Source organism: Hylobates moloch, unplaced genomic scaffold (genome assembly GCF_009828535.3).
Source record: "Hylobates moloch isolate HMO894 unplaced genomic scaffold, HMol_V3 SCAFFOLD_1, whole genome shotgun sequence".
In the NCBI taxonomy this organism is placed as follows: Eukaryota; Metazoa; Chordata; class Mammalia; order Primates; family Hylobatidae; genus Hylobates; species Hylobates moloch.
The window spans coordinates 142,479,687-142,502,343 of NW_026652276.1; the positions used below are offsets into that span (position 1 = coordinate 142,479,687).

The following is a 22,657-nucleotide window of genomic DNA, read 5'->3' on the forward strand; positions in this document are numbered from 1 at the left end:
GACAAGAAAGACAAATACAGTATGATTCCACTTATATGAGGTATCTAGAGTAATCGAACTCATTAAAAACAGAAAGCAGAGTGGTGGTTGCCAGGAACTAGGGGAATGGGAATAGGGAGTTGTTTAATGGGTACTATTCAGAGTTTTAGTTTTGCAAGTTGATATGTTTTGGAGATTGGTTGCACCAGAATGTGAATATACAATGCTACTGAACTGTATACTCAAAAATGGTCATGATAGAACATTTTATGTTATGTTTATTTTATCACAATTAAAACATTCAAGCAAACATCAAAAATCCTCATTCTAGGAGGTGGCTGTGCTCATCTCCCCTGAGTGTGTCTACAGCCTCCCTTGGCTGCTGGTCACCCTGACAAACAGAGTAATGTCACCACCTCCCCTACTTTGCCCAGTGAGTGAGATTACCATCCTGTCTGTCAATCTAAAAGCAAAGGAAGCACTCTGTGCCTGATAATGCTGGTCTGTGCTTTTCCCAGGACTCAGAGATCCAGTATCCTCAGGTCAGGTCACTGTCCACCCAGGTGACCCCACTCCCAGCTCATGGTATCTCACCTGTGGCTTCTACAGGGCCTTCTCCCCACACTGTGGGCCTACTTCAGCTCTACACACAGAGGAGCACAGCTGAAAGGGCTGCGCAGTCCACAGACCACACCACAGGGGCCACCTCCTGCAGAGGACCTACCAGATGCCAGCAGAAGCCTGGCTAAGAAGCACATATCAGAATATATACCCATCAGTATAGAAAGATATTTGGAATATAAATGGTAAAAGCGTATTATAAAACCACATGTGTAATATATAATTTTAATTTAAAAAATAGATTGATAAATAGAAAAGTCTAATGGATTATCTCACACAATGTTCAGTGAATGGTAGAATTATGGGTGATATTTTCTTAATTTTTTCTTCATGCACCTATATTTGTACTTTTTTTGCTCTAATTGTATATATTAAAATTCTGTTTAGAAGTTAGTTTGTCATAGTAACAACATTTTTTAAAATAGCCTAAAGCGGCTGGGCATGGTGGCTCACGCCTGTAATCCCAGCACTTCGGGAGGCCGAGTTGGGCGGATCACTTGAGGCCAGGAGTTCAAGGCCAGCCTGGCCAACATGGTGAAACCTTGTCTCTACTAAAAATACAAAAAATTAGCTGGGCATGGTGGTGCGTGCCTTAATCCCAGCTACTAGGGAGGCTGAGGCAGGAGAATTGCTTGAATCCGGGAGGCAGAGGTTGCAGTGAGCCGAGATCACGCCACTGCACTCCAGCCTGGGTAACAGAGCAAGACTCTGTCTCAAAAATAAAAAATAAAAAATAAATAGCCTAAAGCCCATAAGTGTCTTGCCAGAGAACACAGAAAGAAGCAGTTAGAAAAACCAGGGGTGCCAGATCAGTTGCTCTTGCAGACAGGCACTCAAGTGCTCCTCTTCTGCTTCACCTTCATGGACACAGACAACAAACCAGGCAGGGATTGCTGGACCTTCTACACCAAAGCATTCTTGGGATTTTCCTTACCACCTCCCCCACTACTTCCACTGTCCAAATTCTGCCCATCCATTAGAAGATAGCTCAAATAAAACCTCCCCCTAGTGAGGTGCAATCCCTCGTGGCATTTTCTTTCATGTCCATTTTTACAGTTATTACATCCTGCCTCGTACTATAGTTACATGTGGACTTGCCTTCTCTTTCTTATTAGATTATAAGCTCATTGAGGGCAGACTCCACATCTGATGGATTTGTGTGTCCCCAGCACAGTGTCTGCCTCACAGCGAGCTCTAGTTGGATAGCTGCTGAATGAATGAGCCAGCGAGTGAGTGAGTGAATGAATAAATGGCATGATTGGTGCTCTCTCCATGAGCAAAGCAACAAAGCAAGTCAGGCAGGGCAGATTCTTTTCATCATTTCTGGGTTGGTTTGTACTTTATCCAAAACATCAATCCTTATGTTCAGAACTTCTTTTTCATCATCCCAGTTTTTATTCCTTGAGCTTAGTAAGAATTATAATAAGAACAAGTATAATGTTTGTAACTGTCATCTATCTCAGTTCATATTTTAAATAATATGGATCTATTTTCACCTCGGGAAAGGCAGATTTACATTACTACATTTACTTTAACATGGAGCTCAGACATTTTATACCAAGAGTGAAGCAAACTGCCACACAGTATCAGATTTTAATAAGACAAATCCCACACTTGCGGTGACCCTGCTTCCTTCCTTGCTTTTCTCTCCCCTGCTTTTCCAGAGGAGATTCTTGCAGGATCCAGGCCCTGGCGTTGTTCTCTTCCAAGTCCTCCACTGCAGCTGCGTATCTCTCTCTCATTCTTTTTCTCGGAAGAATCTTAGCTCCCCTGCAAAGCTGGCGTCACATGCCTTTGAGCTTGAACTCAAAGGGCTGGCTTAGCTTCAGCACTAGGCCCTCCCTGCAAGGTTTGCCAGGCCTGTTTACCTGCCTGCCAGGTCTGTTCGGCCTGTTTTCCACTATAGAGGAGGTGAGATTCACAGCCAGGCGGGCAATGAAGGGCTTCAGATGGCAGATAGACCACGTCCTGCCAGCGCTGCCTCAAACCTGGAGCTCCTCTGGGGTTGCTGTCAGGGGCTCAGGCGTGACATTTTTGTTATCTAGGCAGAAAGTGTGTTTGGGTTAAACTGCCAGGGCCATCATGTCACTGAGTTCTCTGCTGAGCCCCAGACAGGCATTCCCTATCAGTGATAGCTACAGCAGGCTGGGATCAGCTGCCTTGCCCCCCTGAGCAGCCTGCTTTCTGCTAGCCATAGTGTTTACAGGGCATCTCGGGCAGCCGCCAGGGCTGGAATCAACATTCTCCCTGAGCTTGCAAGGAACAAAAACTGCTACTAAAGACGCACTTGAAGGGAAAAGCATGACAAAATGTCCTGTGACTTCAGAGATGCCTTTTGCAGCATTGTACAGTCATGCTGTTAATTAAAAGAGTTAAACTTGGAAACTAGACTTTGATGCAATATGTTGTTTCCATTCTTGGAAATACGTTCACGAGGAGCTAATAAATAATCCATGAATGCTAATCTTTTTAAGTCATTTCAAAGGCATGAAGTCAGCCTAGATAATTGTAAATGCAACGGCTCAACCTCAACTCCATTAAAATGTAAAGGTGCGAACTGATTAGAGACACTCAACTGCTTTTGATAGAAGTCTTAAATTCAAATGCCACATCATTTGTTTTTAGCAAATGGAGTAATTACAATAATATTTTCTTCATTTTTAAGGTCAGATCTCTTAAATCCTACATGCTTGTGCCCAATTTAACTACAGCCAGAATCATTTTCCTTGTGTTCATTAATTAAATGTGTATGTTGCTTCAAGGTAACATCCACTCTTATTTTCTCTGAAGGAGAAATAAATAAATATTCTAAGTTGTCTAGCTACAAGGTTAGAGGGGAGAGTTGTAACATTATTTCATTTCAGATATTATTAATAAAACTGGAATTAACCTTATTTCCCACTCTAGTAACTGTTCTTGCTGAGAAAAGGTAGTTTTGTTTAAAGCAAAGGTGTTTTCCTACTGCTGTAGCTTGTCAAACATATTGTGATTAAAATTTTTAAAAATTAAGAAATAATTCACTTGATGATAAAGTCAACGCCTTTTAATATTCTTGCAGCATCACTGCCCAAAGTAAATTTTGTAAATATTTACCTCTTGTGGGAATTGTGGTATATTGACCAATATATGTTTTTCCAGGATTTTGGTAAATATCTGAGAAGTTTCTTATAGGAGAAAACTATACAAGGTTTTATTGTTTCAAGTGCACCTGGATTCTAACTAAGACCCAAAAAAGAAACTGATCACTTCTTACTATAAATTAAAAGGTTTCCTTTGCCCCCTACCTCCTGGCTGTCAGGTAATTAAGCTCCGGATGTTGGTCACCATGCAGAAGTCAAGTGAGGATGCCGGAAGCAGTCAATCCATTTGTTTAGGACAGGCAAGTCTGGTTATAGCTGGACCCAGAACCCTCCAGATGCAGCACTTTTCTGCACTGTCAAAATATTTAACTTTCCTGCAAACATGCAGCTGTCAGTCTACTTGCAGGATTCTACTAAAACCAAAGGATTAAGTGTGATTCAACAAAGCAGTGAACACTGGCCAGATATGATCCATTGGCTCAACTTGCCCAGTCCCTGGGCAGGTTTCTAACCAGAGGTGCCAATCTACAGAGCACCTTCCAAAATACCTATCTGCAGAGATTCTGATTCCTGGGTCCGACGGGACCCCAATGTCTGTCGTCTGGTGATTCTGGTATGCCATCCTAGGGAAGAAGCACTCATGCTTTATTTTTCATCTGTTTGTGTTTTAGAAAGAAAACACAGGGGTGAGGGTAGGCCGGAGGATCAACCTGGAAACATTTAACACCGGCTAACAGAAGTGGGGGAAGCAGCACTCTTCTGACACCCAGAGCGGGACTGCAGTGTCATATGGGTCTGTGTTTCAGTCCTGCTCATCTTGGCTGGGTAACCTTGGATCCACAATTTATCTTCCCCAAGACTCAGTTTTTCTGTCTGTAAAACAGGATAGTAATACCACCTCCTTCATCAAACTATTATGAGAATTAAAGGAGCTAGTGTGCATAAAACAAAGGCAATTAACTTAATGTTTAGCACATAGTAAGTGTGGTGACTATTTGTAGTTTTGTAGAATGTCTGCAAATGATCTACAGGGCTCAGAAGGCTTTAAAGATGTTCTCATCCAACTCCCTCTAGCGTATCAATTACATTCCATGGGAAACTTGAATTGGTTGGCTCAGAGCAGGGATTCTGGGAGACATGTTTAGAGCACAGGGAGAGGCGAGTTTGAAGGGAGGGTTTGAAGATAACCTTGATGAAGGATTTTGAATGTCATTGTGATCAACAAGGGAGGCAATTAAGACAAAGCTTCCTTAGTGGATGTTACATGCTCCAAGCATCAGTTTAGGACCCAAACGGATGGCCAGGCATAGACCCTGTGGATAGGAGGGAAGACGGCAGAGGTGGGAGTAGTTCTGTGGTTTTGTGGGAGGGGTGTGAAATATGTGGTCTTGGCCTGGTGAGGATGAAGAGAATAGAAGAGCTGGGAGGGAAGAGAACAGCTGAAATCTAAAGAATGCATGGATGGAGTGGAAGATGAGACAAAGGTGGGGCTGGGGGTCACTTCTCTGTTTTGAGTCTGAGCAGAATTATTTCTGTGTTTGTGTGGGCCCTGGTGGTGAAAATTTCTGCAAGGAGCTTTAGGGTCATGCTGTCTTGTTAGCTTAATAACGGTTTGATTGCACCCATCTGTGTTCCCTGGGGCAGGATCTTTATCACCTGCATGTCGACTTACATCACTGTGAATTCTGTACACATAGGAGGGTAATAAAAAGCAACTGAGGCTTATTTAACACTCACTGTGTGTGTGCCAGGCATTGAAGTAACTTTTTAGCTTTCATAACAATCCTAAGAGGGAGACATTATTGTTATCCCCATTTCACAGGTGAGGGAACTAAGGCACTGAGAGGTCAAGTGGTTTATGAAAGCTTTCCACTGAGTCAAGGGGGAAGTAGCATTTGAACCCACGCAGGAGAGTGGCTGCAGAGTCCTGGCCCTTGATTCCTGGGAAGGAATGAACACAATTTACCCAGTCTGTGAGACTAAACAGGGATCTCACTGGGATTCAAACCAAGTTATACTCCAAAACCCAGGCTCTTTCCTTTATGGCACACCTGACCCATTAGCAATTCAAAAACCACATTCAACCAAAAAGGCAAAGGGGAAGTGGGGTAAATGTTGTCTAAGGGCTCAGAGAAGCAACTTGGCAGTACTATAGAGAAGAAACATTTAGCAGATTTTCTCTTCATAGAATATAAACTTGTATGAAAAGAGGCGCTTTCAAAAACATTTTGAGATATTTTTTGCACACTAAACTTACACTACATAGGAAAAGGACCATCAGCATAAATATGAAGTTATTCTATTATTAGAGGGTTGGTAGGTGGGAATGAGTGTTTTGAAGTATCTGTTATATAAAGGGGATTTTTTCACATTTTCCCATATGTGCCTTCTGTATGGTTTGAGTTTTTTAAATGATATTATATTTGAGTATTATTTTTCTAATTTAAAAATAATTTTGAAAAATAGAGAAACAGAAACTTCAGGTACTTAGGCAGAAATAAGAAAGTCCTAGTGACCCAGTGATATAAACACATATTTACAATTAGTGTTCTGAAAACAAGTAAATAATTCCAATGTAACTAAACTTTACACCTATATATGTGTGTGTGTGCATGCATGGATGTGTGGATGCACGTGTGTGTGCGTGCCTGTGTGTGTGCGGGTGTGTGTGTGCACAGGCACATGTAGACATCTCACAGGAAGGCAGGCCAAGGTTGGATGCAGCAGGCTACTTAATTATCCCTCATTTCATTGAAGGAGGAATCTCACAGAAACATCATAGATTCCAGGAGGCAAATCTACAAAACTTGGTAGTTACAGAAGAAATGATCCAGTATCAAGAAAAGGCATTGCACCTTCAATGAGTGAGAGGAAAAAGCCAAGAAAAAGCCAGCCAACAGTTAAGCACCTGCTGCCTGTTACTGCTTCTACTCAGTGCACCTCTCAGTTCCACACATTCAGTAACGGGGCCAGCCTCACAGGCCAAGGGATGGTGAAGATGTATTCTCACATCCGTTTGTAAGAAGGGAGCAAAGCAGAGTGACACAAATCTGGTTTGCCTGGAACAATCCCAGTTGACCCCTTCCGAAGTCAGTCCTCTCCTGTCCTTTCCATCCCTCCTCTGCACTCCCTTTACCGAGGATAAGACAACACCCCTCTGGTCCCAGAAACTTACCTCTCTCCATTGCCCTGTCCAAGGTAGAGGAAGCCTCACATGTAGCTCAAGCTTCAGGTGAAGTCCTGGATGACGCGGAGAGGAGAAACTGAGGTCACCAGGGACCCCACAACTATGTTGGAGAAGTTAAACTCCTAGAGTGGAATGAAGCTGGGTATGTGGAGAAGACATTTCACCCACCTTTGACAGTAACACACCATGCAAATAAGCAGTCACGAGCCTGGAGTTCGAGAAAAGAAAGGGAAACACACACACGTGTACATAACTCACACACACAGAGGAACACATGCTTTTAGAATGATCAGGTCCTTAAAGAAAATAAAAGGAGAATGGACATTGCCCTGTTCTTTTCTGAGAGGCAGTCACTGGAGTGGGTAAGAACCCCAGCTCCGGATTCAGACGTGCCTGAGTTTGCAACCCAGCTCAGCCCCTAACTACATAAACCTGTTTTATTAACTGTACAATGGGAATAATAAAAGCACCAGGCTCAAAGCGTTGTTGTGAAGTTTTAAAGATTAATGTGATGATGCGGATAAAGTAACCACAGTAATTATTCAATAAATGTTAGCTAGTGCTGCTATTATTGTAGATACACTATGACAAAATCATGATAAAGGTACATTGTGACCTTAAAAGAATATTTTACTGGAGCATTGTACATGCTGCATAAATGTTAATTGTTATTATTATTACAATTTTTAGCTCAGCCAATGTAGCAATTTATCACTACAATGGCAAGAAATTGCCACTCTGGTTCTTGACAGTGGGTTTGCCACCTTCTGCTGTCTTCCTGGTTTTCACTCCACGTGGGAGTGAGGCGGCCGCTAATGCCAGGGCTATGTCAAGTCTGGGATTCTTAGTGGACTTCTCCACAAACACGGTGCCTATTCGGGGAAAAAGTCTCTAGAATTCTCCTGGCCCAGCCTTGAACATCTTCCAGTAGGAACTGAGGACAGCTTCCGATGCAAAATGAGAGGAAAAGAAGGCAGTGGGGTAATTTACCACTGAGAAGATTTCCCCATTAGACATTTTTATAGCATCAAACTTGGTGGGGGAGGGGGTTTCTCCTGGCACGATTCTGTTTGTTTCCTAGTTTTGCGGCACAAACAACAACATTTCATACTGAAACGTGAAGCCTCTAAAATTAGGATGGCAGCCGGAAATTTGTAATGGGTCCTTCACACCATTCACACTCCTGTTTCACCCTCCCGGCTCCACTGAGCCGAGGGCAGCTGCACCCTGCAAGAAACTCGCAGCTCAGTTTGGAGCACGTTTTGCTTGCTGAGGGGAGGCTGCTGTCAGTGGCAACAAATGCCAAGCAAGGAAGCAGACCTGATTCCTTTCTAGGCTTCATCACCAGCTGCTTCTCCCTCGGCCTCCTCAGCCCCCAGCTGCCTGGGTTCGAATCCCAGCTCTCTGCTCATCAGGTGAGTAACCCTGGGCGATGACTCCACCTCTGTGAGCTTCCACGTCTGCAGCTGTCAGGTGAGAATAACAATGGGACTTGCATCAGTCATTGGGATTAAATGAGATAAGGAATGGGAAGGCGCTGAGTGTATATAGTAACTACTCCTAGGTGTCATCTCCTTCCTCCTTCCTCCTTCCTCCTTCTTCCTCCTCCTCCCTCTTCCTCCTCATTTTTCTTCTTCTTCTTCTTTTTTGACAGAGCCTGGCTCTGTTGCCCAGGCTGGGGTGTAGTGGCGTGATCTCAGCTCACTGCAACCTCCACCTCCCGGTTCAAGCGATTCTCCTGCCTCAGCCTCCCAAGTAGCTGGGATTACAGGCACATGCCACCACTGGCTAACTTTTAGTGTTTTTTGTAGAGACAGAGTTTTACCATGTTGGCCAAGCTGGTCTCGAACTCCTGTAATCCCAGTACTTTGGGAGGTCTGCCCACCTCAGCCTCCCAAAGTGCTGGGATTACAGGCATGAGCTGCCACTCCCGGCCTCTCTTCTTATTATTAAGCAGATTGGCATTTCCAGAGCACCTGCTTTGTGCCACACCCGATGCCAGGTGCTTCACTCATGTGGTCTTGATGAATCTTCACAACCTTGAAGGGCAGGCATTGTCATCCCAATCTACGTGCAAGGGAGCTGATTTCCGGAGCTAAAGCCACTTGTCCCCAGACAATCCCAGAGGGTACAACTGGGATTCCACTTTAGCTCTCTGATTTCAAAGTCTTGCTCTCCCTACCACACCCCCAACGTGGAGGCCTCACAAATAATTCCTTTCCGTGGGGCTCAGGGTCTTCAGACTGTGGTCTTGGCTTGGCTCTGGGTCTTTTCCCAAGAGCACGCAGCACAGCCAAGTCTGCTCCAGGCTTTGTGGTTCCCGCTCAAGCCATTTGTGCAGCAGGATGTGAGGTGAGGGGCGCTCATGTTGCCAACCTGGCTTATCTGCTTTGGGGCCTTCCTGGCTCAGCCTACAGGTTCGTGACTTGGCACAATTACAGTGACCACAATGAAGCCACTGGCTTTGCCCAGAAGCTACTCAGGCCAGGAGCCTGAGAGGAAACAGGATGAGAGCTGGTTTATATTTCAAGGGCTGGAGATGACGGGACCAGCCCCACCCCAGCTTCCCACCTGATTTTATCTTGTAAAAACAGCCCTTTCATTATTCTGTTGGACCTCTCATTATTTCAAGAACCAAAAACTGAAAGAAAATGATTTTTTTCTCTCTCATGCCTGGCCTGCTCTCTATTGCAAATGGCAGTTCTAGGGACAGCTGTCCACCTGCTGTTTTTCACCTGCAGGGGTCAGCTGCTGGCCGGGCTACCTGGCAGCCATTCCCCCTTCTTGGTTCCCATGTCTGGATTTTCCTCTAGAGCACCCTTCCCCCTCTCTTAACTCTTGGGCTTTGGGTGGGCACCCACCCCAGGGCTCAGGGGTGCAGCATGTGACTCAGCTCAAGCCCATCTGAGCATTGCGTTGCATTGACCACAGAGCTGGTATCAGTTCATTGAGATGGAAGTCCACTGAGATGATATCCACTCTACTGAGACGGAAAGAACTCTTTTCTAGGACTTCTCAAAACTCATTTTGAATTGCTTACTATCAAGGGAAGAAATAAGGAAGGTTTTCACTGTATTTACATCCTTTCTGGCTTACCCCTGAGTATCCCTGGAGGTAGATGTCCCCTATTTGAGAAGCATGGGCCTACAGGTAAATTCCAAACCCCTGTTCACTCCATGGAAAGCTCTTTACAATTTGACATAGCCAATCTATTCAGCCCCATCTCTGGCCACAGAGTTTCTTGCCATTTCTGGAATAAGTCATGCTCTGCCATTCCCCTTGACTTTTGCACAAGCTGTTCCCCTTGCCTGGAATATCTTTCCCCTTCTATACCTAGAAAATTCTACCCAAGCATCCAACTAGAACCACATCAACTGTCTACTCCTTAGAAGGAGGAGAATAACTTTCCAGAATTTTAGCTGCTCTCTCATTGGTTAGAACACTCATCTTGACCTTGGCTTGTCTGATTCTCTCTTCCTCGCTGGACTATAAGCATGTCCTAAGCACATCTGCATCCCTAGAAGCTAACACGGAGCCTGACTAAAGGTTTATTGGATATGTGGATGAGTGGATGAAGGGACCATTGAGCTTCGACCAGCTCATGCAACTGCCACAGCATCCTGCCCCATCAGTAATAGTAAACAACATTTATCCTGGTTCCTACACAGGCATAGTTCTATTTATTAATTGCCAAATTCATAACAATTAATTTCATTGCTCATGCCTGTTAAACTCTCGAATGTTCAATAAGGACAGGCGGGCAGCTGTTCTTCCTCCGTAGTCTACCTGCTTCCTGACATCAGCCAGTGAAGGAGTCAATCCCAGTGCTGTGGCAGAATTGGGCTATAAGCTCACCCACCCCATTTCCTGTCTTTCCTGGGCACACAGCTAGACTATATTTCCCAGACTCCATGGCTGTCAGGTGTGGCCATGTGACAGAATTCCAACCAATGGAATATGGACAAAAGTGACAAACCATTTCCAAGTCTGGGCCATGAGAACTACCCATGTGAAAACTTCTGTGCTTTCCCCAACCCCAAGCTGGAAACAAAGGGTTCTGAGGCTCCTAAGAAGAATGGAGATTCAAAATGGAGACAGCCTGGGTCCCTGAGTCACCATGTGGAGAGCCACTGTCAAATATCCATGCTGGACTGAGTTGTAAATGAGAAATATTTTCTATCCTTAAACTCAGTGGTGTGTGGAGCTGGCTTATATTAGCTTGTGAGAGCCAGTTGTTAAATTCTGAGGAATTTTGCAAGTCCATTGTTAAACACAGTCATTATCAAAGTTAAATTGTATAAACTTAAATGGGTTACATTTTAAGATATAATGTATTCAAAACTCATCCCATCCTAATCATTTTATATAGTTAACTATTACATATGGCTCTTGAGGTTATTTTCATGGAAATACTATGGAATGGGAGTGTTGCAAACATTTCTTCCCAACTCTGTATTCAATAATGTCATGTTGGTAGCTTGAAATCAGCCACAGTGGCAGTATTTACACCATGGACGTTGCCAGACATTATAAACCAGGCTTTTCCTCTCCGTCCCCTGAAAAAAGGCCAAACATTTACCAGTACACCATTCTACGGTTTACCTGGTATGGAGCAAATACTCCCCTAACATACTGACTTTCTGCTTTAGTAAAAGAGAGCATAACAGATGAAATGCACCTTGGCTAAATGCAACTTGACATAAAGGAAAAGCAGCCGGAGTGCCCACAGCAGCAGCCCAGAGCCCTGGCAGATGAAGAATCATGCTGGTGCTCAACGTGCCCAGGCTGAATGTGATATTGCGTGCTTGAGATCCTTGCTAATTTTCAGAGCATGAGATTATTATGATAGAGGCACAGCAGTTGTCATTGCCTGCTTTCACATGTATTGGGTGACAAGTGTTAAGTAAGAGAGAATGGAAATATCGATGCTGAGTTTCAATCCCAGCTCTTGCCTCAGAAAACAAAAATGGAGACACGCTAAGTTCCTGCCCTAAATTCTTTTGGGGAAAGGAATTTTTCCATGTTTTCACTCCCAGGAAAAGCATGCATTTTGGAACAAGTCTCTAGAGTGGACCTATGCATAGCTGAGAGGCTGAGAAGGTGGGAAGCCCGTGGCCAAGACAGGTTCCGGCTGCAGGTGTGAAGACAGCAGGCTTTGGGCCAGAGCCTGATCAACGGTGCTTGGAATTAACCAGGCCTGCACATGGCAAAATGATCCAAATAATTATCCTTTGTGGAAGCCATAATATTTCACTTAGAGGAAGGCCGTCAGATCCTTGGGCAGCTCGGCCCTCCTCCGCAGGATATAAACTGCTGAAGTAGACCCCAGAGTGCAGGGCCATTTACGAAGACACACGCAATTCACAGGACGTTTCAGTGCAGACACTGAATGAACTAATTCTGCTAATAGAGTATTTGATTTAATGGCACATTAAAGGGGAAAGGGGAACGCTGAACACATCCTTCAGCGCAGCAGCTGATGGGTTACTGTAGATATCATAAGCGAAGGAGCCAAATTCTCTCCTGCCTTCAGAACAAGCGACAGTCACCAGAGCAGAGGCAGGTCATTTTGCAGGTCAGTTTTAGTTCAGCAGCTTAGAGCAGAAATCACTGAGTTCATACAGCTCTTCTGCACAAAGTTTATAGAGACTGGTTGTTAAGACTCTGACCTACAAGTCTCTTTTCCTTTTTGTTTTAAAAAAAAAAAAAAAAAAAAAAAAAAAAGTTGCCAGAGCATGCCAAAGTGGAATAAAATAGAAATCGGGTCACTCGACGGATCAGCACATCACTTTTCTGAGTCGTTTGTTTTCTGTCTTTTGCCCTTTGGTTCCTTCTACCATTTTTGACTGTTTCCAGTGTCCCAGTCTCTGTGCTAAGCTCTTCACAAGAATGTATATGTATTTACATGTATTTCATTGTTTTACCGGGAAGAAGGTGCTATTCCCAGCCTAATTTGCAGACAAAGAGTCTGAGGTATGGAGGGGCAGGAATGAGATTTAAACTCAGGTTTTTCTGCCTCCAGAAGCTGGCTTCTTAATTAACTCTACAAAGCATGATCCTTTCAGCCAGAAGACGGAAGGTAGGACAGATTGTGCCAAGTCCTGGAGAATCTACAAGAAGCCTACTGTAGCCATTGTGTACAATGCAAACCAGAGGAAAAAGTAGCCAGATGGGGTGAGAGGTGAGCTGAGCTCATCAAACACCACCGCCCCCCCCCCCCCAAAAAAAGGCCCAAGCCATGGGATACTGAGGCAGGAGGATCGCTTGAGCCCAGGAGTTCAAGGCTGCAGTGAGCTGTGGTCACACCACTGCACTCCAACCTGGGCGACAAAGCAAGATCCTGTCCCCCCAAAAAATGGTTTTTAAATCCCAAGCCAGAAGTGATTTGTTTAGAGAATCAAACAAATATGTGTGTGTGTGTGTATCCCCAAAAACATATATTCAGAGCAAAGCTTTTAATTTTTTTATTTCAAATTCAGTTCAGTTTTTTAAAAAGTGCTTGCCTTAAAATAACCCAATGGGAATTTTATAGAATTTTTTTTCAATAAAATTTTACCATCTATCTTTTCTCCCCCAAGAGCCAAACCCTAATTGTAAACAGTGGCAAATATGAGTGATTTTCAGTTGTTCAGTTTGTAACTGTCCATAGCCTCCTCCTATCTATTGTTTCACTCAGCAGCCAGGATGTTTTCTCTGAAACTGAAATCTGATCTTGGCAATCCCTTCAAAGAGTTTTCTCATAAAATAGGGGCTCACTTTTCCAGCATGACCCACTAAACCCTCCACCGTCCAGTCCAGCTTACCTCTCTCCCCATCCGCCCCCTTTTCCCTCTAGCTTGCATTGTACACAATGGCTACAAGAGGCTCCTTGTAGATTCTCCAGGACTTTGTGCAATGCGCCTTCCCCATTCTTTGACTAGATAATTCAGAATCCCTGCTTCTTTTTTGAAATCAGTGCAGTGTCTGCCCCTCCAGCGAGTCACTGTGGATTCATTCTCCTTGCCCTATCTGTGTTGGAGGCTGCCTCTATCAGAAGCCTGAGCCTACTTCTATCACAGCCGTGTTCCATTTTGTCACCTGGACCATGAGGACAGGGACAATGTTCTGTGCACCATGGTATCCTCAGTGCCTGGCACAGCAACCCAATGTTGACTGCATGATAGAATCACCCAGAAAGTCTGACTTAGTCAGAGGTAGAATAGGGTTGAGAACCTCTGGCCTAATCCAGGCTTGCTGACCAACTGATTGAATGAATGAAAGAATGAATGAACATACTGAGGCACACAGCCTTGAGACCCTGGCCAGCCTCCACCACTCGCTCTGCCCTAAAGTACTTAGAATTTGTTTAACAAGGCTTCTTGGTCATTCACTGGGTCAGGAGGCTGCAATTCCAGACCCAGAATGTTCATGAACTCCTTGTTGACTTTAAGACTGAGAATGAACTTCCACTTGGCCCAATACACAAAACCGGAATGATGATTCCTACCACAAGGAGAAACTTGAAAAATGCTTTCTGCAATTGGATGGCAGATGCTGTGAAATTACCAGTTCTGACTCAAAATGATCTCCCTTTTCTCCTTGATCAGCTCAGAATCAAGATGTCTGCCAGCCAAGAATACCAGAACCCTTGGTGGCAGGAAGGAGTGCTACCACTGCCTGAGAACCACTGGTAACACCTTCCTGTGCTACGGGCCCATCGTCCTAACACAGGCTGTGCCTTAGGCAGAAGCTTCCTCTTCCTTCCTGTATGCCCCACCTCCTATGTATCACAGTAGGAGAAACCTCAGCATCACAGCCAAGACCAGAATGCCAGTCATGGATCCATCCAACCTCATCCTTCCATTGCTGAGAACTGTAAGCATGGAGAGAGAGACTGCTGGCTAAGCCTGGACTCCTTTGTCCTCATTCTGAGGGGAAAAAAAGCCAGAAGTCCTACAGAGTTTAGCTTGCAGAGCCCAATCTCACACACTATAAAATGGCTGGAGATCTCTTACATTTGAAAAATCACAGCTGCATGCTCTGCCTTCCAGCACCAGGCAGGAGAAATGAGACAAACAAGCTTTGAAAATAAATCTGACTCTCTTGCGGCTCCAGATAGCCGACAAGTGTTCGTCCATCTGCTGCAAGCGTTCACACTGTGAATTCATTGATTTGGTAATACTCTCGCATAATTGATTGAGGAGAGACTGGCTTCTTGACTTGCCTCCATGTTTTCTGTCTGATGTCTTCCCAGCATTGCTCTCTGCTTTACGCGTGGTGAGGAAGGAGAAACCAATGATTTTTTCCAGCACTTTTCAATGGGATACATGCATGCTATTGGTTTTCCCGAAACGGTGTACTTTTCAAGTTTTTGAATGGCAGCAGCTGTTAGGTGTGTGCTTCTTTCCCCTGAAATATTTTTCCCAATCTTCACAATGCCGTCTGCATCCTCTCCACCCCACTGCCCTATTGTCTTTATAGGAAGTGAAAAAAAACTAGAGGTCCGTTGGAGCCTAGCAGCCACCATCGCCTGACACAGAGCAATGGTAACTGCAGAATTGTCATATGAGATATTAGCCCAGGGAATAATACTGGTCTTTCTCCTATCAGCAACTGCAACATCCCATCCGCCTCTCTGCAATTGTGACATTCAGATGTCACCACCATTTCATTAAATAGAATCAAAACAGCTGTGAGGATTGCTGTTTTATTTTATAGCACAAAGTCATCATAACTTACTTCACAAAGCAGCTTGCAGCTAGCAAGCGCGGCTGAAATGGAAAAGCTGATTGCAAAAGGATGAACATGAAAGAGGGACAAACTGCTGGTGGAGCTGGGTGATAGCTGGGAGCCCCTGGCTCGCTGAAAATAACCCAGGAGCACACGGTCATGCAGTCACTTGCAATTGCCTATTAATCAAAGATGTATCATAGGACAAGTTGAGTTTAGCATCCCATGAACATGCACCTAGACGCTAAGATTCAGTTCAGCCTAAGAGAGATCACTATCTGGCCACTTCTAGGTGCAGAAGCTATGGCAGTGTAACACTTCCAGTTCCCTTTCTCCTATCTGCAATATAGCGCCCAGCCCTGACTCAGTGAAAAAAAACCCTCAAAACATGATTTTTAAAACTTGGGAGGCAGGGCCGGGTGTGGTGTCTCATGCCTGTAATCCCAGCACTTTGGGAGGCTGAGGTGGGCACATCACGAGGTCAGGAGATCGAGACCATCCTAACACGGTGAAACCCCGTCTCTACTAAAAATACAAAAAATTAGCTGGGCGTGGTGGCGGGCACCTGTAGTCCCAGCTACTCAGGAGGCTGAGGCAGGAGAATGGCGTGAACCCAGGAGGCAGAGCGTGCAGTGAGCCGAGATGGCGCCACTGCACTCCAGCCTGGGCGACAGAGTGAGACTCCACCTCAAAAAAAAAAAAAAAAAAAAAAAAAAAAAAAAACTTGGGAGGCATACCAGCTTCCTCAGCTGGACAGCATGATCAGAGCCATGTGGCTAAAGGTCACTGACTTTCAAGTGAGGCAGAAGCTGGGTCTACATTCTGCCTGTGCTGACTATTGTCTGTGTCACTGGGAGAACTACTAAATCTCTACTTCCCAGTTTACTGCTCATCTATAAAGTGGGCTTCATAGGGTAGCAGGCCTTACCAGTGCCCTGCCCTGCCCTTCAGCCTTACCACTGCCAACTGCATTCTTTGCCTTAAGGCTTTTTCGGGGGTTCAGAGCCCATGGTGCCTGCTCACCTGGCAGGCTGGGTCCACTAGAGAATTAATGCTCCCAAGAACAGCTCTCAACTAATGAGGATGGGAACGAATGTATAAATGTTCATGATCTATACGTACCTCAGCTCCCTTGCTCCTTGCCCCTTAATTCTAAGACATAGGTTTTCTGCCAATTCCTAGATTTCCCACAGCAGGCTCAGGCTCCGGTTGGCCACAGTGGTAACGTGCTTAACAACAAACCCTGTGTTAGCTGCCTCCCCTCTTTGTCTCATTTCTCCACTCACCTTCTGGGAGTTCCTGAAATCTTCTCACCCCATATCATATTTATGTAATGTAGCTGATCAGTGTTACACTCTGACAAAGTGAACCACTTGCTGTCCCCCAGGGTCACAACCTCACTCCTCCAAGGACAGCACAGAAAACTTCTTTATCACAAACTCCATTTTTTTCTTGACTTCTAGTATATAACGGGGACTATTTCTAGGAAAAAAAGAATCTGTGAATAAATTTTTCTCTCTTATCCTTGTAGGGTCTTACAAGGATTCAGGCATTCAAAAATGAGCAACTACACACCAAGGGCTTAGATTTCCTTGGTAATGATACTACTTCAGAATTAGCAGTTATTAGTGGGAAGGTTGAAGTCTGGAGCTTGTTAGCACATTTAGTTGGAAGAAAGGTGTTAATGAAAATAGTGTTTGCATTTATTTCTCATCAAGGCTAAATGAAACTGGGTAGAGGAATCAGATCAAGTTCATCTTCTGGTGGAAAAACAATTCAGAGCACATACTTTCTTTAATCGAGAGACAGTCACGTAGGAATAGCAGCCAATATTGTCATTACTCCCCATTATTTTAACACTGGCTTTTGGGTCAGGGCACCTATGCAAAGGAGTATCTGTGGCCTGGCATCTTGGAGCCATTTACAGCTACACAATGCAGTCATGGCACTTGGCAGAGGCTGCCATTTTCTAGGTGGCAGTACCAGCATCAACTCCCTGTGTGAAGCCGATTCTTCTCTGAGGGTCTATAATCTTTGGGAAGTCTGGTGATTCTGAAATATGTCTCAGGGTGACACTTGTTTCCCTTTTCCCCTCTTTTTAATCAGTTCAAAGTCAGACCCGTTTGAATGCTGATGGGCCAGCACCATCCTTGGGGAGTGCTCATGATCCCTTTTCTGTTCATTTAAGGGATTTAGGAATGCTTGGTAGACGGCCTCTTTTTGGAACCAGTGAGTCCTGTGTAAAGTTTAAGGGATGCTGACAAACCTGCTCTGGGCTGTCGGAGGATTTCTTCCTCTGGTGTCCTGGACAGTCCCATAACTTGTCCATGGAAAGGGCTGCTTCAGAAAACTGCATTCTTTATGGTGGCAATTCAGTTTCACATCTGAGTCCTTGACAGTAAAAGGTATTTAAATTTAAAAGCACATTTTGATATAAAGTCTATGGAAACCCCCCTCTCTCCCGGTTTATTTGGATACTCTTACCAAACAGAGACCTTGGGGCTGGCTGCTTCATGCCTATTTCGTTTTCCCATTCAATCTGTTTTCACTGAAAAGGAGACATAAGCAGTGAAGCCAATATAGTTTTATTGGATCCAATGCACTGCCACTAAAACAAATATATGTACACTCAGGCCAATACACTTTTATTAAAACAAATAGAATTTAATTCAAACCAGCATTCAATACGTTTTCTCAAAGCAATGAAATTAAGCTGTACCAGTACTTCTGCTCAATATGTTTTCCCAATCAAATCCATTTGAACAAAGCGAAATATATTTATCATAGATAGCACATTTTTATTAAAAACAAATTCACTGAAACCAAGTTTCCCTTTGAACTGATAGATAGAAATTCTAACCAATTGCACAATTAGATCATAGAATCGGATGTATTTTTACTTTAGCAAAAAGCATTTCTGTTCAGGTCCACTGCAAAACACACTAATGAATAATAAAAGTTGCTCCAACAATGTCTTTAATGGAATATTCTTTCCAAGGTATGTCCTTTGAGGTTGAAGCACAGTCTAGAAATTTTGTTTTTAATGTAGGGAAGAAGAATAGTGCTGGAATAGGATTACAATAACTTCAGATATTTAATGACTAAATATTTCTCCTACCTCTGCGTACTTAAAAGTGATGTTGTTGGATGTGTACAAACGAATAAAGACACGCTCGAGGGTGTTTTTTAGTTGCATTTGCTGCTACTATACCACATTAGCCAGAAAACACTTTCCTTGTCATTGATGAAAAACACTCTCTCTTCTTACCTGTCTGAGGTTAACTAGGGATTGCCATGCGTAGAGAGAACTTGATGGTATGGGAGGTCATTTATTTGTGTGGCTCTTTGGAGGGAATTTCAATTTTGGTGCCTAGGTTACAAACCATATTCAAGTCTTCTGAAGAACCATGGAAAAGGAGAACAACTTACAAATGCCACACACCTTTTGGGAGGCAACAAACTCCCTACAAGCAAGAGTATCCAAATACGTCCCACCTCTCTGCAGGGCCACTAATGCTCCCGACACAGGGCAGACCTCCAGGTAGAGAAGCATCTCCAGAGAAATTAAAGCCTCCCCACAAGGAATATGAGGGCTCCGATCAGTGGCCACGAGGAACCCCTCCCTGCTGCCTCCACAGTGGCGCCACACTCTGTCTTCTCTGCTCCCATCTTACCCCAAGGATGCAGGACCTTGGGATAGAAATCTTCTCCCCTAAGCAGCCCAGATAATGCTCCTTAACCCAAGACGGTGGGTTCTCAGTACTACTTCCTCCTTCCTGTCTGGAAAAGTGCAAAAAGGATAGATATGCCCACAATTCACTGGGCAAATAATGTATTGACCTCCGGGGGATCCTGGCCTTGAATGGTCTAGACCAGCCTTCTCTGAAACACAACAGGTCATGGAGGGTACCCTGGGAACAGCACCAGATGTTCATCACAGAATTATTTAAAAAGATGAAATGTTAGAAACCCAAATATCTAGCACCCAGGGGATTGGTTAAACATATTATAATAATATCTTCCTGATGTATTTTATAGTATTAATATGAATACAGTATCATAAGCATTCAGTGTCATTGTAGAGGTATTTAATTGAATGGGAAATATTCATAGTACATTATCAAATAAAAAGTTCAAAAGATACAGTATAGTAATTTCTTATCTTTGCAAAATAGATATGTATACCTATGCATAAACAAAAACATGGGAAGATGACACTAAAATGTTAATAGTGGTGAGTGATAGATCATAGATTTCTGTCTCTCTCCCCCTCTCTCTTTTAAGCTGTATTTTACAAATTTCCTGCAATTAACATGTATTACTTTTGATATAAACAAAAATTATTTTAAAAGTGGTTATTTTTTAAAAGATGGCATTAAGTCCAATTTAAAAGGTAGTGAGCAAATGTTGGGTCGGCTTCTGTAATCTTAATTCTGGTACCTTTTCAGAGAGGGTCAGTACTCCATGTCTCATTCTTTGTTCTTTTGCAAGACTCTATTTGAAGGCTTTCGTCAACTGGTCATTCAACATGCACTTAAACAGGAAACCAGGTAATAAATTCTGCCTTGAGTTTGTTCCAGGAAGCAGTGTGGCTTGACACAAAGGATGTGCATGCTTTATGTTGTCAGATGATATAAACTGTGTTGCCCCAGATTCTGCCTTTTGCCTTAGCTCAGAGCCACCTGGCTGTTTTAATCATCTCATCTCAGATGCCTGGCAACATCTAATTCCTCGGCTCCTTTTCAGTAATTTCAGTTCTATTTTCTTACTCTATCATTCTGGTGTTTTCATTGCATTTTCTTATAAAAAGAGATCCAGATTTATTTTGGAAATAGATTTGAATGACAAAAACATCCTATAGAAGCAAATCCTAAACAAATATAAATATTTGACCATGATTATGCAAAGAAAGCTCCTGCTTCCTCCTCTGTGTCACAGAGACCCTCAGGAGGAACTCCAGGGAGAATGGAAGCTTGGGAGTCATCCCATCCCTTGCTCAGGTGCGAAATCCCCTACCCTCTGCCTAGCACTGATAGGGACGGATCAGTTTCTCTGCCTGGAGAGGCAGCCTCCTGTGACCTGGATACATTGGAGCCTGAACACAGGAACAGAAGATATCCTCCCTCCTTCCTTAATGGTCTCCGTGTGCCCTTCTGGGGAGGATTGGCTCTTCTGGGCTTCTTCATGCACATGATTCCTAGTCATGGCTTCAGCCCCTTTAGTTCACTGGGTCCTTATTCCGTGCTTTCCTGTGCCCAGCTGTGAGGCTAGAAAACGGAGATGAGAAGGAGGAAGGGGACAGGGATGGTGTGGTGGTTGGTGGTAGAGAAAGAAAGATACAGACAGGCAGACAGAGAAACAAAACAGACCCTTACACAGAACATGTTTAATTAAACCGACTTTATCCAGTTGCAGTTGAAACCAGGGTGGAAATAATTGATGTTCCTTGTATTGTTTTAGGTGAAAATGGTAGAAATAAATGGAACTGTCAAGGTTGTAAACCTTCCCATCTTCATTATAAATAATTAAGAAATGAAGAGTAGTAAACAGATAGGGGTTCCAAGATTTCTTTTTCTTCCCCCAAGGCAATGTCCCCATGGAACTTAGCATCAAGGCACCCTGTTTTCTGTCCTGGTGGTTACTCCATTTTCTCTGCCCTTGAAAAGGGTTGCCCAGAGCACCCCCAACCCACTCTAAGGCCAGGCCTCTCCCAGCCTGAACTTCTTCATAGACCAGTTATCCTCCCTCATTCACCTTCAAAGCATCCCACTCACCAGTTCTTCTTCCTAGTCCTGGGAAAATTCCTTCTCCAGAAGCTGCCTGTGCATTCGCCAATCTAGCCCCCTTAATGGCCCTTTGAGGCAGACACCTTAATCCCCACTTCACAGAGGTGGAAACTAAGCCTCGTAGAAGGTGAGTAACTCAACCCAGGTCACACAGCTCCAGCTAAGTGACAGAGGTAAGGTTCAGGCCACTCAGCTGACTCCAGTACTGTGTGCCACCCTGCTCCTCACTGCTTTCCTCTGAAACCTCAGGGATTGTCTGGCTCAATGTGTACCTGGGGAAGATGAGAAAACTGAGGCCTAGAGAGGTGAAGTCACTTGCCCAAGACCACTCCAAATATCCCACCTATCCTTGGCCCCTTTCCACTCCACCATGCAGCATAGCTCGTTATATTCAAATACTTTAGCTAATATATTCAGATGCTAAAAACCTGCCCCTAAACTTACTGCAACCATTTTTCAAGAGAAAGCAGCTTAGTTTCAACCTCTTTCCACATCCTTTTTAAAAATCAGAAGTCTCTAATACAGCTGTGATTTTGTTTCATCTCCTGTCATTCCCTCTCTCTGCCCTCAGATGGGGTGCCAATGTGTGACAACATGGCTCTAAAATGGGCCAGCAGGAGGGGAGTGTTGGAAAAGACAGAAGGAGAACAAGCTCTCTCTCTTGCTCACTCTCACTCTCTCTTTCTCACTCTCACTCTCTCTTTCTCTTCCTTTCCACCCCGTGGTGCTCCCAGGGTCTCTGGGAATCTAATCTCAGTCTGTTGGGCTTACAAAGTGACCAAAGTCAAATGCTGGTCTGTGAGAGAAAGGGGAGGCAGACACATCAGGGGACTGAGAAGTACTTTGAAGCACCCCGCTCACCATGGTATGGGGAGGAATTTGGCCACATCCCTGCCAACTGCTGCTTCTCTTGGACTGGGAAAGGGTCAGTTGCTTGTTTCTATCAGATTCATGGACACCACCAAGAAAAGAGGCCAGTCTGAGACATTTAATATTTGCTGAAACACAGAGCTTTAACTGATGATTGAGGTACATAGGGTGATAGGAAGAGTATGAACTTGAGAATCTGGTGGATTTCATTTAAAGTTAGGACTAGGCTACTGACTGTCCACCCTGCTAATTGTCTTGGGGAAGTTATTTAACCTCTCTGAACCTCAGCTTCTCATCCACAAAATAGGACACTAGCACACAGTGGGCTATCTATATATATTTATTGAATTGAAATAGGAATATTCAAAATTATTTGGGTTGCTGGCTTAAAATAAGCAGAATAATTCAATTCCTGTCCATCTGGA

The 22,657-nt window shown here is 44.0% G+C and overlaps 1 protein-coding gene and 1 long non-coding RNA gene across 3 annotated transcripts; one reads left to right on the plus strand and one right to left on the minus strand.

Moving 5' to 3' along the window:
- Positions 1-241: 241 nt before the first annotated feature.
- LOC116809593 (uncharacterized) lies at positions 242-7,227 on the minus strand. 2 transcript variants are annotated; one of them, XR_009211867.1, is made up of 4 exons: positions 6,856-7,227; positions 4,193-4,303; positions 3,885-4,090; positions 1,973-2,641 (listed from the first exon to the last, which is right to left on the minus strand). It is a non-coding gene; the product is annotated as an uncharacterized LOC116809593 (long non-coding RNA). The 2 variants fall into 2 exon arrangements; XR_009211862.1 differs by lacking the exon at positions 1,973-2,641 and adding an exon at positions 242-724 and having other exon boundaries at positions 3,885-4,303.
- Positions 7,228-11,377: 4,150 nt separating this feature from the next.
- LOC116810730 (uncharacterized) lies at positions 11,378-22,364 on the plus strand. The gene is made up of 6 exons (XM_032755552.2): positions 11,378-11,472; positions 14,454-14,580; positions 14,962-15,021; positions 17,108-17,171; positions 20,462-20,688; positions 22,095-22,364. The coding sequence occupies exons 1-6, from the start codon at positions 11,378-11,380 to the stop codon at positions 22,362-22,364; spliced, it is 843 nt and encodes a 280-aa protein (XP_032611443.2).
- Positions 22,365-22,657: the final 293 nt, after the last annotated feature.

Coding starts and splice junctions, on each gene's coding strand:
- LOC116810730 (XM_032755552.2), top strand. CDS start 11,378: ATGGACGTTGCCAGACATTATAAACCAGGCTTTTCCTCTCCGTCCCCT. Junction 14,581..14,961: donor CCATCGTCCTAACACAGGCT/GTGCCTTAGGCA, acceptor TTGCGGCTCCAG/ATAGCCGACAAGTGTTCGTC. Junction 20,689..22,094: donor AGCCTGAACACAGGAACAGA/AGATATCCTCCC, acceptor CGTGGTGCTCCC/AGGGTCTCTGGGAATCTAAT.